The sequence below is a fragment of the Hydra vulgaris genome, chromosome 06 (genome assembly GCF_038396675.1).
Source record: "Hydra vulgaris chromosome 06, alternate assembly HydraT2T_AEP".
Taxonomy (NCBI): domain Eukaryota; kingdom Metazoa; phylum Cnidaria; class Hydrozoa; order Anthoathecata; family Hydridae; genus Hydra; species Hydra vulgaris.
The window spans coordinates 45,927,788-45,947,624 of NC_088925.1; the positions used below are offsets into that span (position 1 = coordinate 45,927,788).

At 26.4% G+C, this 19,837-nt stretch overlaps 2 protein-coding genes across 4 annotated transcripts in view; both read left to right on the plus strand.

Moving 5' to 3' along the window:
• The window catches only part of LOC136081901 (sterile alpha motif domain-containing protein 9-like), a 60,225-nt gene extending 55,061 nt beyond the window's left edge, over positions 1 to 5,164 (plus strand). For 2 of the 3 annotated variants that reach the window (XM_065800281.1, XM_065800282.1), the window contains exon 4: positions 3,494 to 5,164. In XM_065800281.1, the coding sequence (XP_065656353.1) occupies positions 3,494 to 5,154 (1,661 nt within the window). In that variant the 3' untranslated portion in view covers positions 5,155 to 5,164. The remainder of the gene's footprint in view (positions 1 to 3,493) is intronic. The other variant, XM_065800280.1, reaches the window with a different exon arrangement.
• Positions 5,165 to 5,262: 98 nt separating this feature from the next.
• The window catches only part of LOC136081903 (uncharacterized), a 38,752-nt gene continuing 24,177 nt past the window's right edge, over positions 5,263 to 19,837 (plus strand). Inside the window, exon 1 of the mRNA XM_065800283.1 lies at positions 5,263 to 5,812. Coding sequence (XP_065656355.1) covers positions 5,263 to 5,812 — 550 coding nt within the window. The remainder of the gene's footprint in view (positions 5,813 to 19,837) is intronic.

A 19,837-nucleotide genomic window follows, 5' to 3' on the forward strand; every position in this document is an offset into this window, starting at 1 on the left:
AAATCTTTGGTTTGTGTAAGTTTTTACTTGCATTTCTTACGTTTATGCGAATTGCCTTATTTTCATCAGATTGTATTTTTAAAAGTATTTTTAGAAAGGAGGGGGAAACAAAGTTTTACAAAATTATTTATTAACATTATTTTTTAAAAAAAATTTTTTTTTAATTATTCTTAATCTTACAGAAGAAATTAAAAAAAAAAAAGAAATATAACGATAAAATATAAAATATAAATTTTTTTATATTTTATTTTTTATATTTAATTTATTTATTTTTTTCTTTCTTTCTTTCTTTAAAATATAATTTTAAATAAAGAAAGAAAGAAAAAGAAAATTTAATTATTATTTAAAAGATTTTGTATTATCTTACACGGTTTTAAAAGCTATGCTATGTATGATATATATTACGGGGCTTAGTGATAAGGCAACTATATTCTTCTTTTTGCTCCTGTCATATAAATTTTTATTTATTTAAAAAAAAATGCAAAACATTTTTAAATATAATAATGTCTATAATTTTTCAAGCATCTTTGAGTTAATTAATTAGTACTTTTTAGTCTGTTTAATCAGGCTAGTAAACCGAGGTATAATTTTTTTTTGTTAATGCACAAAGGTTGTCTTTTTGTTGCTGCACACTTTAGTGCACCAACTAAATAATGTTCTGCACTTGGACCATATAAAGTCAAAGCGCAGAGCGTGCACTGCATATAGAATGTTACAGCCGTAACAGTCCGTTAACAGGCTGTTACTACTCCATTAAAGATATCCCTATCTTTACTCCATACACATTGACTAAGTAAGATTTAGGCGTATACACTCCATACACATTGACTAAGTAAGATTTAGGCATAATTGATTTTACAATCAATATGTAGATGCATCAACTAAGGGTTTTAGTTTAGTCAGATACCTTTTAATCAAAAGAAAGTATTTCCTCAATTTAAAACTAAAAAAAGAAATGTTGCATCACAAAATCGAGACCCTCCCACTTATAGCAAACTTTCACAAATTCGTCTTCCACTCGCCCTCCTCCCCCATAAAGCGTGACGTAATTTATGGGCGACCCTTACGCTACACAAATTTAAAATAAAAATGCACTTTAACCATAGTCTTAGTATTAAACATATTTATTTAAATACTTCAAAGTTTTAAATGTAAAAACGTAAAATATAATATTTTTCACATATATTAAAAAATTTAAGTTTTTTAACTAAATTTTAGAAAAAACAAAACTTTATCATGTTTTTGTAAACTAACGTTACATGAAAATTGCAAAAGTTCTTTCAGCTCTTGAAATATATATATTTTTTAAAGTATAAAATCTGACCAACAACTATTTGAACATGTTAGCTCCATTTTTACGCTAAATTAATTCGCATTATGCAAATAAATTCATGGTTAAAGGTATATATACATATAATGTATATATACATATAAATATATATATATATATATATACATTATATATATATACATATATATATATATACATATATATATATATATATATATATATATATATATATATATATATATATATATATATATATATATACATATATATATATATATATATATATATATATATATATACATATATATATATATATATATATATATATATATATATATATATATATATATATATATATATATATATATATATATATATATATATATATACTGGGGCGGATCTAGGATTTTATTTTTTTCTTTAGCGAAATTTTTTGTGTATATATCGCCTCACCCCCTCCCAACCAGTCTGACAACCCCATCCCTATTCATGCACAACCACTGACAGATGCCAAAAGAAACGCCCCCTAGCAATTTTTCAATTGTGAATTTTTTTCTCACCTACGTGAGTTCATATTTTCGAAAAATTCTCACTTCACCTTATTTATTATGACTTCCCTCCCTTATTACTTTGCACACAAGAGTTTTAAGACTAATTTTTTTTATTATGTTTGTTAAAAATCCTTACTAAATTTGGATCATTATCTTTTCTCTAAAAAGTATCTATAAATTTAAATTGAATTGAAATTAAACCTCTCATTCTTGAAATCCACAGTGTACACTTCAAAAAGTAATCAAAAGAATTCTAATATTCAAAATTAATTTTAAAATGATTCTTATAACCTGAATATTACTTTCTGAACACAAATAGTACAGTCAAATTTCTATTTATTAAGTATAAACTAAATTCAGAGTATATGCTGATGTTCCACCTCCACAGTATAAAAGTTGAAAGAGTATCTGTCTACTTGAAAGAGAATTTGTTTAAAGCACATGAACCACGTCAAGGTTCCTTCCTATTTATGTGTAAGATTTTTTATGCAGAACGATTGAAGGCATATGGCAGAAAAATACACCATCAATTAGCAAACTGCTTTTCCCTGCCCATTTTAATTCCTGGATAACATATAAAATATATAATATTATTAGACTTTTTGGGGCCCAGGGCTGTTTTAAAGCCCTGGGCCCCAAAAAATGCCTCTTTCCATGATTAAATGCCTCTTTCCATGATTAATCAAAAAATTTATTTTCAGAGTTTCTTTTCAAAATATATTTATCTAGGAACTGAAGCCTCCAAAACTGTGGGGCCCAGGGCTATAGCACTAGCAATGTAACTCCATAAGGAAGCATGCAAATATTTATAAATATTTTAGAAAATATACATATAAATAACACATTTAGATAATGCAATCTTTAAAATGTTATTAAAAGAAATTTTTTACTTACTAAAATAAATTCAAATAATACTAACAAAACTTTTACAAACAAACATCACAATCCTTTAGAATTTTTTTTTTTTTAAATAAAGGTATTTCACATGTAACATATTATGAACAACTGAACCAATAAAAAACATAAATTTTAGACAGTGCTTAAAACTTCTAAATTTTGACACCAACTATTAACTATAATTTAAATAAAATAAGGCTGATTAATAAAAAGTATATATAACTGACTGTTACTGCTAGGCATTGAGCTCAAGGCAACATCAATCAGTTGTATTTTTTGTGGATAAAGTGTTGCTCAATATATATATGTATATATATATATATATATATATATATATATATATATATATATACACATATATATATATTTATATATATCTGTATTTATAACTTTCCTCCTTCTTTCTCTCTCTCTCTTTATATATATATATATATATATATATATATATATATATATATATATATATATATATATATATATAATATATATATATATATATATATATATATATATATATATATATATATGTGTGTGTGTGTATATATATATGTATATATATATATATATATATATATATATATATATATATATATATATATATATATATATATATATGTGTGTGTGTGTATATATATATATATATATATATATATATATAAATATATTTATATATACATATTTATATATATATATGTATATATATATGTATATATATATATATATATATATATATATATAATTTGTGTTAATTTAGTTGATGAATTCAAAAAAAATCTACAAAATGAATCAACTATCAACATGTTTTTAAGATCTTGTCAATATGAAACAAAACCTTTGCACATTACATGTGTTGAAAATTCAGTATCTAATCAGCACAATTTTCATTTATGGAGAGGAAAACATTTTTCTGAAATCAAGCGGTTGTTTGATCTGCTTACGAGCTCAGAGTATATAGATTCTCCTTCAGATATGATATTTATAATTTGTCCATGCTCAAATTTAAATCAAAAAGAATTTGAATATTTTTTAAAGAACATATGCGTTAAGCCTAATATTCTGAATGAATTTGTGTTTCTTGCACAATCTAATAACCATTTAGAGTTTGTAAAAAATGCTATTTTACAAGAGTTTGATTTTGATTCAAATAAGTGCAAATTTTTTAGAGAAAAATCTGTTACTTTAAAATGGTCAGATGTTTCAGCATTTGTCAAGCAATGCAAGAGTGTTCAAACAAGTAAAAGATATTTAATAACATCAAGGCAAAAAACTCCAGTTATTGTTAAAAATGAAATTTCTGAAATGTTTCAAAGATATGGTGCCACTATTCTAGCAGCCAACGAATGTGACGAATTATTTTCAGAAACAAGTGAAAATCTGACAAGTTTGTTTAGCGAGCGAATGAAAACCTTCATGCAAGGAAAAGAAGCAACTTGGAGTTTATTTTTTATTTCGGATAACATTGGCAAATTGCCTTTTAAAGAAGCTTTACCTAGTGCTCTCATTGAAAGAGATATTGTAGATGAAATAAAAAACAAAATAGACCAACTTGTTACTTGCAAGCATATATGTATTTCTCTAATTGGAGTTGGACATTTACCTGGAACTGGAGCAACTACAGCTTTAATGCATGTATTATGGCAATACAGATCAAATTTTAGATGTTTGTTGATTGATGGTCATCGATTAGATGCTAATGGGATTGAGGAAATTGTAAATCACATTTTATCATTTAGGGCATTTGGAGAGAGTGATGACGTTATTAATCGTTTAAACAAAAGTCAAACTTGTCTCCCTCTTCTTATTCTACTTGATAACACAACAACAGAAATTGCTGAAGTTCTTCAAAGTAAAATACAAAATGAAATATATTACAGAAGAATTTTATTTGAAACTACAGTTGGTATTATACTATATATACAAAATAGAAAACTTGATGTTCGGAATTCTAAAAATCTTAATGAAAAGTTTACTGTTACTGAAAAAGTCAAGTTTGAATACAAACTAAATCAATATGAAAAATTAATTGAAAAAAAAGGTCTTTTTCCTGAAGATATGTTAGGTTTTTTAACTTTTATGAACAGTGATGTTTCAAGTTATTATAATAATTATGTCATTAACATCGTGGATAAAATCATTGATCACCTGGACAATGCTTACCCAACAGAATCAAAACTTCTTTTGTACCTTGCAGTCTTTAAATGTTATATTGAAGATGGCAATATTCCTTTGTCTCATGCCTATAAAGTTCTTGGAATTGAGTGGCGTATTAAAGATCATGACATAAAAAATTTCACATGTGAATACTTTCAAATGCTTGTGAAACAGTCTGAAGAAAAAAAACCTGGACTAGGAATTTATTTTATCTTAAAAATAACTCATTTACCACTAGCCAAGATTATTTTGAAACAAAATTAAAAAAAAAAAAGCACAACAGTCTTGTCTGTTGTAACTGAGCTCCTGGAAAATGAAACATTTATAAAAAATCGGTTTTTAAAATCAAAGCTGATAAAAGATCTATGTATAATGGCTGTTCGAAGACAAAAAAAGACTCATGTGTATAGGATTGAACCCGTCAAGGAACCATTCTCTATGTTGATTTTAAATATTAGAGATGAATGTAATATGAATGAATGTGTTTCAATACTTAAAAAATTTATTGATATATTGAAAAATTCAGATGAGGATTTAAGTCATAACATTTCTAACATTTATCAAACACTTTCTAGACTTTATTTAGAAAACAGTTGTTTCGATGACGCAAAAAAAAATGCACAGGAAGCAGTTAATGTAAATGGTAATCATTGTGCGTATAATGAATTAGGCCAAATATACAAAAAAGAATTAGAAAAGACTTTGAAAGATGATGCTAAAAAAAAAGAGCTAGTAGATCTTAAGATTATGTTAGAATTTGCTAGTAAAGCTGTAAAAAATTTCACAAAAGAACAAATGATTGCTCAAAGAGAATATTGTAAATTATCAACAATGGAAATTTCTAATAAAGATTTATCTGATGAGGATACAATATCATCAAGAATTCCAGGTTATCTTGGCGAAATCTCAGTTATACACATTGGTAAAAATATCTTTATATACCTTCATCATAATTATATTATCTGTATTTATTTTTGTTCATTTAATTTGTATATATTTGTTAATGCGTTAAAAATGCCCAAATAATCAAAAAATCCTTACCAATTACCATTGAAGTATAGTTATTCTATATTAAACGTCAGTTAAAAGTCTAAACCAGCTACTACCAAAAAACGTAAAAAAAAAATTTTAAAAAATAAATAAAACTGGAATAATTTACTACCAAAAACTGGAATAACTTACTACCAAAGGAAATTTTTTTTGATAGAAATAGGATTGTACTAAACTTATGTAATTAGGTCTGATTATTGCAATATTAAGAGTATACATCCCTGATGAATGCTGCTGGTCTTTTTTTTTTCTATCAGGCTCTCTCTCTGAAAACTCACTTATTATAGTTCACTACTTAATTCTTTGGATCTGACTACACCACTATTTTTATCATCATTCTGCTTAAGGGTGATTGCAGCATTTGTCAATGTTTGAGATTTGTATATAATTTTATTTTTTCAATTTTGGAAATCAAATTCAAAGTGGCCAAAATTTGAACTTAAAACTCAATTTTAATTTTGTTCAAATTTTGTCAAATTATTTTTAAATTCTGGCAAGGTTTAACTCGTAACCCTTGGATCATGCTCCTGTGATTAATCCACCAGTTCTTCTTATGGGTTCTTTAAAATTAAAAATGTGTAGAAATAAGTGCGAGAGCAAAAAAAAGCTCTCTTAAAACAAATATGGTGAGCCATCCCAGCTAGCACACATACATTGATAAAACGTTAGAACAATGTTGTGCGATGCATTCGCCCAACATTGACCGACAACATTGTGTTTATACCATTTTGATTACAAATGCGAAGTTGCCAACAATAAAAAAACAACGTTGGCGCCACATTGTATTTTGCATTGGCAAAACGTTGTATTTTAAGTTGATTTAGTGTTGTATTTTACGTTTGCACAACTTCATATTTCATTAAATTTGTTTGTTTTATATTTTAATATATATATATAAACATTAAATATTATATATTTAAATGCATATATATAATTGTATATATGTACTTTTACTTACACATTTCAACCATTTTGATGGATCAACATTGCTGAAGATGTTTGATTATACTTATAATTAATGAGCTTGCATCTGATTAGAGTATAGGTTGATCCCTATATGTTGGATCAACGTTGGGTTTAAATTGGAAAAACAACCAACTTTTGCGATGCTTTTCTAAATGTTGGACCAAAGTAATTTTGTTAACTATTATTAATTATGCCGTTATTAAGGTTTTTAATATAAATACAATAAAACTAACATTGGATCAAGGTTGTATTTGTATTGTAGAAAACAGCTGATGTTGGCGATGTATTTACATACGTTAACCCAACGTTAGTGTGCTAGCTGGGGTGCGAGCTGAGATGCATACAAGAGCTTTTGTCTTTTGCATGAGCTATTGTTTATTTCTTTAAAAAATTACTTAGAAATACAAAGTTTGATTTTATACTTGTTACAAGCATATGTTTGTACCATTAATGTTACAAGAATATATACATAATAAGTGTCATTAATTGCGTCATGAAAAAGTTCTTTACACGAGCTTTGTCTTTAGGTTTTCACACTAGTTATCCATTTATTTGTTATCAACATTAGTTAAAAAATTTTGACAAAGAGGTATAAAAGTTTCTACTGCTAAAACTGTTTTATATTTTCTTATTGCGATAGAATTCAAGAATTATAACTAGTTAAGAATTATAAATTGTACAACAATTAAAAGTTCCACAATAAAAGTCAATAATATATTTAAGTAATATAATATTGACTTTTATAGTAATATATAATTTATTGCATATAAACATAATGTAAATTATGTTATTGTATTTTACAAATAGAGTGCTCAATGTTCTTAAAGATCAGAGCAATAATAAGTTAGTAAAAAACACTTATTTAACTTTTTTCTTCAACTTTAAGTTTCACCATTGCTGGATCATCAAGAAGAGAACTCTTCTTGATGATCCAGCAATGGTGAAACTTAAAGTTGAAGAAAAAAGTTAGATAAGTATTTTTTACTAATATATATATATATATATATATATATATATATATATATATATATATATATATCTATATATATATATATATATATATATATATATATATATATATATATATATATATATATATATATATATATATATATATATATATATATATATATATAGACTTGGAAGCCGTCGCCTCTATTCATCCGCTGCCGCCAATTTAGTTAATATCTAACTATCGCCAGTTTTTTATTAACAGCCACTAATAGCCGCTATTTTATTCAAAATACAGCCGCCGCTAAAATACAGCTGAAATGGTCAGTTTTTGTTTTTTAAAACTATAACGTTACGCTCAATCCTTTTTCTTTCTCTGATTTTTAAACTCGATGTCAACACCAGAAACATTGATGCTATTTATGAGGAGATTAAAAGAGGAAATTGATGCAGCAATGCGAGTTAATGGCAATGTATTTTTTCAGAAAAACTTGCTGTTATTGACGGGGAAAACATTATTGCACCACCATTGTTTAATCCTATTCAAGATAATGAAGAAAATGCCTACCATTTTTTCTTTGATTTAGAGAAGTTTAATTTAACCTTGAAATAAAAAGGAATCTAAAAATTCAAACTTTAGTAAAAGAAGCCAAGTTAAAGAGTAGTAACATCGATATATATAAGCACAAACACCCAATAACAAGCAATACCTTCTATACTGTTTTCCTTACCGAGTATGCATGTGAACAGTACTATAATATAATGAAGTTATTCAAATTGTCACTCAGAATTTTTGACATATTTGGCTAAAAAAGATTTTTTTAATTATGGCGTAATTGATTTTAAAGAATGCAAAGAATTTTTCAAAAATTTTGCTTTGGAGTCGGAGTCGTACTCTGAAAATTTCAACGATTGGAGTCGGAGTTAATACTTTTTTTTTACGACTCCACAACCCTGGTTATAAAGCTTCTCTCGCGTGAGAAGCAGTAAGGAGATAAACATGATTTCATTCTTTATATTAGTTAACAAATAAAATCAATAAAGGAAAATAAAAGGCGAATTGATGTTGACATTAAAGCCGTTAATGTAACATTACTGATTATTTTGATTAGTCACTTATATTTCTTCTATTTAACAAAAGTTAATTTTAAGATATTAAGTTTTTAATTGCTTAAGGCAAGGTATTAAAATAAAAAAAATAAAAAAAAAGAGATCCTTAAAGCACACACAGACCAGTATGTCCAAAAAACCTGGATACGTCACTGCCATATGCTTTATCTGAAAGTATTAAAGTGGATGTTATCAATAGTTTACAATATTACTTTTATTTGCGCAAATTATTTCCATTCTACACTTAGCCCTATAATGAAAAACGAATAAAATATCCGAGAAATCCTCTGAATGCGAAATTTTTATAAAAAATAGCTATGGCCAACTAAAAAAGTTGGTGGGCAACTAAAATTAATGAACTGGTTACTTTCAGTCGCCCTTCTGGCAACAGACCAAAACTCTTAGTGTACAACCCTGATATATATATATATATATATATATATATATATATATATATATATATATATATATATATATATATATATATATGTATACATATATATATATATGTATACATATATATATATATATATATATATATATATATATATATATATATATATATATATATATATATATATATATACATATATATATATATATATATATATATATATATATATATATATATATATATATATATATATATATATATATATATATATATATATGTTTACCACATATATAGCAGTTTCTGGTGGGTCTTTATTGACAAAACAGTGTTAAGTAAAAAATTTAAGGTGTTTTTTTTCTAATTTGTTATTAGGGTGTATCGAAAAACAACTTTTTTTGAATTTGAAGTTATAATAGAATGGAAAGTTGCATATTATAGAGAGTAAAGTTGCATGTTACAAAAAGTAATTGTGCCAAGTTTTTTTGTGTATTTTTTATTTCTTCAGTTTGCGCTAGGGTTTTATTTTTCTTACAAAAGCACTTTTTCTAACCTTTTTTACAAAATAGAAATAACAAATTCTATGCATATACTAGAGCTGTAATAGAGTTTAAACATTACACAATGACTAAGTTAGAAATGGTTAGAATTTTTAAGAAAATATTTAAATTTCGTCAGTTGCCGCTAGAGGGCTGAATTTTTAAGAAAAAACGCAATTTCATTTAAAACAAAGTAGTTTTAATTATGTTGTTTATGCTTCCCTTGTCGTCACAGTTACGATAATGGAATAAAAGTAATTATATTGTAATAAACCAAACATTCTATGCCAATGGTTACACCGGCGATCTTTAAATGAGATTAGAGTAGGTAAAATGTCACTAATTACATCATTTATTTCCATCATCATCAGCATTATTTACCACAAATTTTGTCTATATTCAAAACATTTATTTAATAAATATTCAGATAAAAAGCACTGGTTATAATTTATAAGTTCTGATTTGCATCTGTTTGTTATTAAAATAAATTGAAATCAAAGAAAATTTTAATGGCAAAAATGTCTTCTGCTGCAGTGACAACAAGGAAAAAGTCTACTTGTCCTATTTTCGGTTCACCAGCAGACTTAGAAAGGAAAAGGGTGAAAAACAACCTTCTTTGAAAAGCATCGATACCTACTGTGTCTCATAAACGCATTGTAAAAATGTTTTTTGATTACAATCAAATGAATTGATTACAATCAAAAGTATAGAAATATTATGAAGTCCGTTAACAAAACAAAACATACAGACAAGTTGAAGTCCAAAATATTAACATTTCACAAGCACGCAAAAAATACTTTATTTGGCGTTGCAGCATGCAAATTCCTTAATTTTTCTAAATTCATCTGTGAAAAAGTAAAGTAGGTACACCAGAGAAAGAACATGATTTTCTCAGCGATCATAGATTTATGAAAATTATGCATATGGAAGGACTCGATATTCAAAGTACTTTAAAAAACAGTAAATTGCCCCTAACTGTCTAACCCATAAACACAGTCTTTAGCTATTATGGGTATTGGGTATTTGATCTTAAGCAATATCATCAAGTCGCATTTAGAATTCAAGTTTTTATTCTATATCTCAAGATTCTGACTCTGATGGCACAGTGACTTGGAATACTGACTCAGAATCAGTTGCTGATTATTTAGACACAGCTGAAAGCTGCAAGCGAAAATGGAACAGAATAGATAAAACTGAACAAATGAGATCATCGTTACTATCCTTAGCACAAGCCTGCAATAGAGTAGGTATTTCAAGCAGAAGTGCTGCATTTATAGCGGGTGCTGTGCTGAAAAACTTGAACATAATTTCAAAAGATTCAAAGAGAACAAAAGAAAAATAGACTTAAAATGCAACATTTAGATCATTAAAATATTCAAATCTTAGAAGCTTTGTGTTTTGATGGAAGAAAAGATACAACATTAGTTATTGATACAAACAAGAAAAAAAATATACGGAAAACGTATATTTTTCTCCTTGTTTGTATCAATAACTTAAGTTAAGTTTCTTATTAAAGTTTTCTGCCAAATGTGGTTCAATATAAGATGAAATTCCTCATGCACAGAAGGTGCAAGACATTTATGGCTAACCATTAATTTGTCCAGGTATGCCAGTAGTGAAATAAAAAGTATCATTGATCCAGTTATACAAAGGAATGGTTTTTTGCGCATCCTGAAAACATTATCTTTCTATGATATCGGATACTCGCCCAAATGTGAGGAAATCGACATGACAACAAATATTGAAATCAAGATAGATGAAAACAAAGTCCGAAAGTTCTCTATACCAGAAATCAATTTTGAAGTAAAAGACTATGTAGATCTAACTGATTGGAAAAATGTGAACTAAATGAACCTCCGATTACTGTTCACATTTCAGATGAAAATCTAATTGAAAAGTTAATAAATGTTTATCTTCCAGATGTGCAGCATTTTCCATGCCATACTCAAGGAGTAGAGAGATGCATCAAACTTGTAACCGAAGCTTTAGATCAAGTTTACGATTTAGCTAATAGAGACGACTTCATTCATGCAAGACTTGCATTGCAAAAAAATGATGCCTTTATTCAATGCAAAAAGACAGTTTGAGACAGATCCAAAAGGATCAGATAATTGAACATTATGTCAGCTGAACTTTAAACATTTTCCACATAACTTCAATTGTAGATTATGGACAGCAGAGCTACTTTGCCTGAAACTCATGAAACATTGTTTATTAGTAAAAACTCAGCCCTCTAGCAGCAACTGAAGACAATAAAATATTTTCTTTAAAATTGTAACCATTTCTAACCTGATCATTGTGTAATGTTTAAACTCTAATACAACTCTAGTATATGCATAGAATTTGTTATATTTATTTTTGTAAAAAAGGTCAGAAACCATGTTTTTGCAAGAAAAATAAAACCCTAGCAGGAATTGAAGACATAAAAAATATTTAAAAAAGCTTGGCACAATTACTTTTTATCGCATTATGCAACCTTTCCGCTCTTTTGCAAATTCAAATTCAAAAAAAGTTGTTTTTCGATATACCCTATTTATTATTGCTCTGTTCTTTCAAGAATATTGCGCACTCTATTTATGTAATATACATTTTAAAATTGTTTATACATATATATATATATATATATATATATATATATATATATATATATATATATATATAATATATATATATATATATACATATTTATTTGTATATATATATATATTTATATATATATATATATTTATACATATATATATTTATATATATATTTATATATATATATAATATTTATATATATATATTTATATATATATATAATATTTATATATATATATATTTATATATATATTTATATATATGTATATATATATATATTTATATATATATATATATTTATATATATATATATTTATACATATATATAATTATATATATATTATATATCTTCATATATATATATTTGCATATATATATGTTTATATATATATATATATATATATATATATATATATATATATATATATATATATATATTCATATATATATATTTGTACAAATATATATATTCATATATATATTTGTACATAATATATATATATATATATATATATATATATATATATATATATATATATTTATATATATATATATATATTTATATATATATATATTTATATATATATATATTTATATATATATATATATATATTTATATATATTTATATATATATATATTTATATATTTATATATATATATATATATATATATATATAAATATATATATATATATATATAATATATATATATACAATAATATAAAAAAATTAATCTATCTTTTCATTGAGCCCCTATGTGAGCTTTAATAAGTGCAAAGAAAATAAAGTTATTATAATAAAATTTAAAAAAAACTGTTAAATTCTTTTAAAAAATATTAAAAATTAATATTAAATATTAAAAAATATTAAAAAAATATTAAAACTCCGTAAAAAAAAGTAAAAATAAAGAAAAAGTGAGGAATAAATTCCTTTGACTATATCAAAAAATTAAGTTAAAAACGATAGTTTATATATTAAAAAAACAATAGTGTATATGTTAAGTTTCAAAGCTGTCATTTGATTTTAAAATTTCTTTTTTTATATATATTTACATTTATATAAAACTTAAATGAATTTACTGTTTTCACCATATTGATGTGGTTATTTTTAAAACTGTTCCAAATCTTTGGCCCTCGATATCTTATAATATATTCTTTGTATTTAGTTAGATTACAAGATAGTGTGTATGTGAGCCTCTCGTTTGATCTCAGAGAATAGTTATTGTTTTGATTTATCCTAAATTTTGTGTCAAAATTTTTCGATGTGAGACATTTTAGATGATAACACATGAAGATCATGTGCTGAAATGTATTTATCTCGTATACATTCATCATCTTCATTTCTCTCATTAATGGCTTTGCATGCTCAAATTTGTTTTTTCCGTATATAATATTTTTGTACACTAAATATCCTTTTAAGTTTAAAGGGTTGTGTGCTTGCTCACGCAATGTTACCGTAATTAATATAGCTATGAATTAAGCTGAAATATATTAATTTAAGACTTTGAGTATTAATTAAAGGACCAATTCTATACATTATACTTATAGTTTTATTAATTTTTGATTCAATATATTTTATGTGGGATAAGTTTTTATCTTCATAAACTCATAGGTAATTTAAACATTCTTGTTTTTTAATTTGTTTACTATTTATAGAATGAGATGGAAATTTAAGTGGCAGGTTTTCTTCTTGCGTTTTTTTATAAAATAATGTTTATTGAGTTTTGTCTGCGTCTATTGAGAGTTTATTAGCTCCTAACCATTTATTTACTTTTAACAGCTCAATATTCATTTCACCATATAGCTGATTAATATCACTGTTGGACATAAACAAATTAGTGTCATCAGCATACATAATTGAATTTAAATTTGCAGATACATTACAGAAGTCCTTTATATAAACCGTCAAACGGGGTAACTTTGATAGATTTTAGAGCGTTTTTACAAATAAACTCTTTTGTATAAATTTTTTTTTGAAAAAAAAAAACTGACCAGATGCACTTCCACAGTACATAATACTAATATCTCCTTTAGAATGCTGCATTTTTCTTTCTACGCGTCTAAGGCCACATTTACAAACTACTGTTTCAGAGCCTGGATTATCGCTCACATTTGTCTCATCATAGTTAAATATATTGGTATTGGGAATGTCTTGAAGTGTTATGGATAACTCATAGAAATATGAACATACCAAATTTCGATCAATTTTAGCTCTTGCTGGTTTTACATTGTCAGCAATTCGAGCAGTCAGATTATTGCAAACAATAAAGGATTTGATCAATCAGGGCCAGACAAGTCATTTTTAAATTTTAAATCAGTAACACCTATTCTGTCTAGATAGTCTTTTACTAGCAAACGTATATCCAACTTATTCAAAGGTAACTTCCAATCTGTCAGGACGCTAATAATTTGTAGAATCTTTTCTTCAGTATGGGACTGTAATATGATCCTCCAAAGTTTTTCATTTGTCTTAGTTTACTCTTGTTGTGCAGAGTACCATATGGTATTCCATATAACTTGGATGCCTTAAAAATCGATATTCTGTTAGTTGAGATATCTAACAAGGCATTTTGCATGGCTTCTGCTGGATACAATGCATAGGATAGATTTTCTAGTTTACGTTTATAAGTTCTCATGAATTTTTCTGCAATTCTTCTTTTGATATTTTTTGTCTTAATGTCTTTTTTACTTTATATTTTTTTTCTTAATGTGTTTGTTTGAAACATTACATAATCACAATAAGATTGAAATATCAAATATTGAAAATTATTTAAAAAAAGTGAAAAACAAAATTGTTTTGAATTTTCTGCAAATGTAATTGGGAGTAACCAAAAATGAGTGGTATATTACAGTGGTATTATAACTAGAATATACCACTTGAACATCTAAGTATAGATTTTTAGAAAAAAATTTATTCCAAAAAAATAAAATTAACTGTTTTTTGGCATTTTTTTGGTACATGTAAAAATCGTTATTTTGTTGTTTAAGTCATGTTAATCCCAACACATTTGCTCAAGTTAGAATCACTCCACAATCATTAAAATTTCAAAAATATACGGAGAATGTAATAATGTACTAGAAAAAAAAAATCTTCTTTTGAAACCCAAACTGTTTTGAGTAAAAGAGATTGTTTACTAAGGTGATTAGGAAGGCAGGATATAAAATGGTCTTTAAATCAAATCTTAACCTAGAGGCAATATTAACATCAAGAAATAAATCCTAACTACAAATAAACAGCCACCCAGGAGTCTACCTTATTAAATGTCATTGTAGCAAAAAGTATATAGGTGAGACAAAAATTCAAATAAAAACATGCATGCAACAACACAAAAACAGTACAATAGGAAATAAAACAAAATGATCTGCATTAGCCACACACTTGAAACATTGTACACAACAAATTAACTGGGAAATTGCAGAACTCTAAAAGTTGATGCTAAAAAGTTCGTGAAGTACTTGAAATACAGTACCACTAATGTGCCCCTTAACAAAACGGTATCAATTTAGATAAGGACAACATGTGTCAACAAAATTTTGGACACCAAATATGGTGCACTTACATCAAAAAGAGGCGCACTTACATCAAATTTGAACGTTTTAACACCGTTCCACTTGATTTCCTATTCTATTTAACCCCTGCTTAAAGCCCCAATTCTTCTTAAAGGATGTTTGTATTTTCTTCTTTGCTTTTTTGACAAATTTTTTTCCCTTGTCCGCATTTGTAAAGGTATTTAATAATCTAAATCAAAAAGGGGTTCAAAGAAGCCAATCTTTACATGAAGACTTAAAAGACCAAATGAGATGGCTTCTGTATTGATTTTCTCTTTATTAATAAATTTATTAAAAACCTTTTGATGTTTCTTCACAAATGTAGCATTTCATAGTAGATGTAGTATCAGTTGCAGTGTTGCACACTCTACCACCTACCATTGTAAAAAGCAAGGTATGATTATTTTTCCAATTTCATTATGCAACCTTGTTTCCCTGAGATTCTTTATTTATTCTTTCTGATTAACAAAATGATAACAGTGATTTGTTTATAACAAGAAATGAACTATTTGGAGAAAAGAAATTATTTAGATTGAAGTAAATAATTTAAAAGAAGAATAAATCAACAGAAGAAATGAAAATAAAACTTTCAACAATAAAACGTATTCGAATGGGCCTGCAGAACCACGGAGAAGATGTGACTGAGTTTTGCCATATAATTTTTTTCTGTTTACCATTTTAACAACCATTTTCAGATGTCTTAAAGAACTGTGAAAAATATTTGCATCCCTGTTGGTATTGTTTTGAAATATTTGCCTAAATTTCGCTTGTTACGATCAATGCAGCCCTATTTTGATATTAAAAACATATTTTTTGTTCTTCTACTGAACACTTTTCTACAACTTGTGGTCAAGTAATGCTTGTAGTTAAATTTTAGCTGTAGTTTGATTACTTATATCGATTCCTTATTAGGGTAACATTATTATTTGACTTGTTGTATTATAAGTAGCAGAGGTAGACATTTTTGTTTCTACTTTGAATAAGTCTCCACTGTTTTCTAGTTTTCTAGTTTTCCTTCTACAAACAGTGCCAGTGCCACTTGAGGTGTTAATTTATTGACTATTACTTTTTTTTAAACAGAGTTTAAAGTTTTTTAGCATTTCTTTGCTCTAGTAGGCGTGGCAGTAATTTCTTTAGAACATCAGTATTTCCTGAAGTGCGCTTGCTCACACTAGCTGCATACGTCAACTCATTATCAGATACCTGTTCGCGCAAATCCATCATCCAGGTTTCTGTTGGATGTTTCTTGACCAATAAGTCAGTTCGATGATTTTAGCCATTGTTTGTTGCTTTTATTAAAACTTTTGTGTTTAAAACTTGCAGCTACTTATAACTTTATAACTTTCTAAAGTTCTTAAAGAATTTTAAAATTCTTTTTCTTAAAGAATTTTAAATTCTTGTTATGTTTTTAATGTCTTGTTATTTTTTGATCTCTTGGATTTTTCATAACTGTTATAAGTTGTTCTTCTAACAACAAAATCTTTTCATCAAATTTTTTGCCTTTATAATCTTTGATTATTTTATATAAATCTTGAGTACTCCTGAGTCCTTAATAAAAGGAGGAGTGGAGGAAGTTTAATAATTTTCAAAAATTTAAAAAATAATTCTTTCAGTCACTGATAAATACAAAAACTTTCAGTGTAAATCTTGATTTGTCAAAAATAAACTTTTGGTTTATTTCTTGCTAAAGTATAAAACTTATTTCAATATTTAATATCAGCATATTAAATATTGAATGATGATAAAACAGCTGTTTGAAAATGTGCATTATTTCAATGCGCAAAAACCGCAAGCCCCGCTAGAATTAAATAGTTTTATGTTTGTCCGGTCAAAATAGACATTTCAGTTGACAACAATTTGCATAGAGCTGAAACTTAGTACAGGCCTTTGGGACATTATTACAAATAAAATATTAAAAGTCTCCACCGATCCTGCATCTGCAAATAAAGATATTCAAGGTCAAAGGTAAAGAAAAATGGTTTTTAATATTTTTCCGGTAAACAGTAAATTTTATCAACAAAAAAAATTGATCAAGCAAAAGTCTTAGATCTTTAAATTATCTACAAAAATTGTCTTCATACTTTTTTTTCTAAGAATCACTATTCCTGATATATTGCAAATCCTAAAATTGAAGAAGTCTTATTCAACATAACACTGATCAACAAATAAAATTTTATTGTGAATATCTTGTTAACTAGGTGGTTTTTTAAAACAAATTAAATATGCTGATTTCAAATATGCAAACCATTTTTCACCATCACGTCAAGTTGTAAAGATATTTGGGTTCAAATCTTTAGTATTTAAGATAAAATCCCTAATATTGTCGAAAAAAAAGTTATTCCAAAGTATGTCAACCTGGGTCTCAAAAGAAGCGTATTTTCATAGAGATTTTAGAAAAGATAAATATATTTTTTATATTTAAAAGTATTGTTACTGTATATTATTATAAATAACAGTACACTATATCTTCTTCGCTTTTTCTTTTTCATCTTTTTCTTCTTCATTTAATTCCTCTTTTACATCTTTTTCATTGTCTCTCTCCTCTACTTCTTCTTCTTTTTCTAGCTGTAAATGTGAAATAGATACATCAGTTGTCTCATCATTAACATCATTAAAATCTTTATTTGTTGAAATTGATTCAATATTGGAGCAAAACTGGCCTCAACAATTAGTACATTCTAGTGAACACAATAAACCGACTTTTTTGCAACTACATTTTGCACTACAACCCCTTTTGCAATTGCAAAAGATGGTGTTGAGAAGTTTTTCTGGAGCAGCTGGAAGTAAAGTTTGAATTGGCTCCAATGTATTACCTACTAAATTCCAACCCCAGTCTGTTGGGTTCAGTTGATTGCCATACTTGAACTTGATAGTATACTCTATATAAGTGTTGACTAGCAGAAGCAGATGTTGGAGGAAGACAAGATAATTGCACTTTTTTATTGTTCCGTGTATTTTTTACAAAACTTAAATATCTATACTTGTCTATACAAACAATTTTTTTTGGAGCTCTATATAGAGCAAGAAGAAAATGAATCCTGTTTGTGATGATGAGGATTCAAGTCAATCCTTTGAAATACTTCGGCATAATTAGTTAAATCGTGCTTTTCAAATAATTTAAATACCATTGTTTTATCCCTTTTGAAAAATGCTGATGTAGTATTGCAGCCAGTAATTGCATGTAAAAATAAGATATGATTTTGACATTTTGGATAAGCAGATAAACTTTTTGATAAATATATTTTTGTTGGTTGTTGAGCTTTCCTGGGTTTTTAAAAATAAATAATCTTATCAGTTGGAGTTATTGCAGTCAGTAGGACTAATAAGTCAATATCTTCACCGACAACGATAGTTTCGGTGAAGTATTGCTTCAATATTGAAGGTATAGCTTCAATATATTTCCAGCTGTTAACTTTTCGCATAGCATTAAAATGAAGCGAGACTTGTTGTGAGTATTGGCAAGGAATTGCTGTTGGCTTGTTGGAACGGTCATAAATTGATAAAAAATGACATTATAAGATGAAGTTGTTTTTGTGGTTCGACTACGCTATTCTGCAGCTTTAACATTTTTTTTATAATCAGTATAACCGTCAAATGCTACTTTAGGGACTTTATGACCAAAATATCTATGTACATACCGAATGTATTTATCAAAAATATTGTTGAACGTTTCCTCTTGATCCCACACAACGCGGTGTAATAAATATCCTCATATTCACTGTTTTAAAGCAATTGTAGAGAGCTGATTTTTATGTTTTACACATTCCAGTTTTATAAAACAGTGATAATGGATAGGGGGCTAATTCATATTC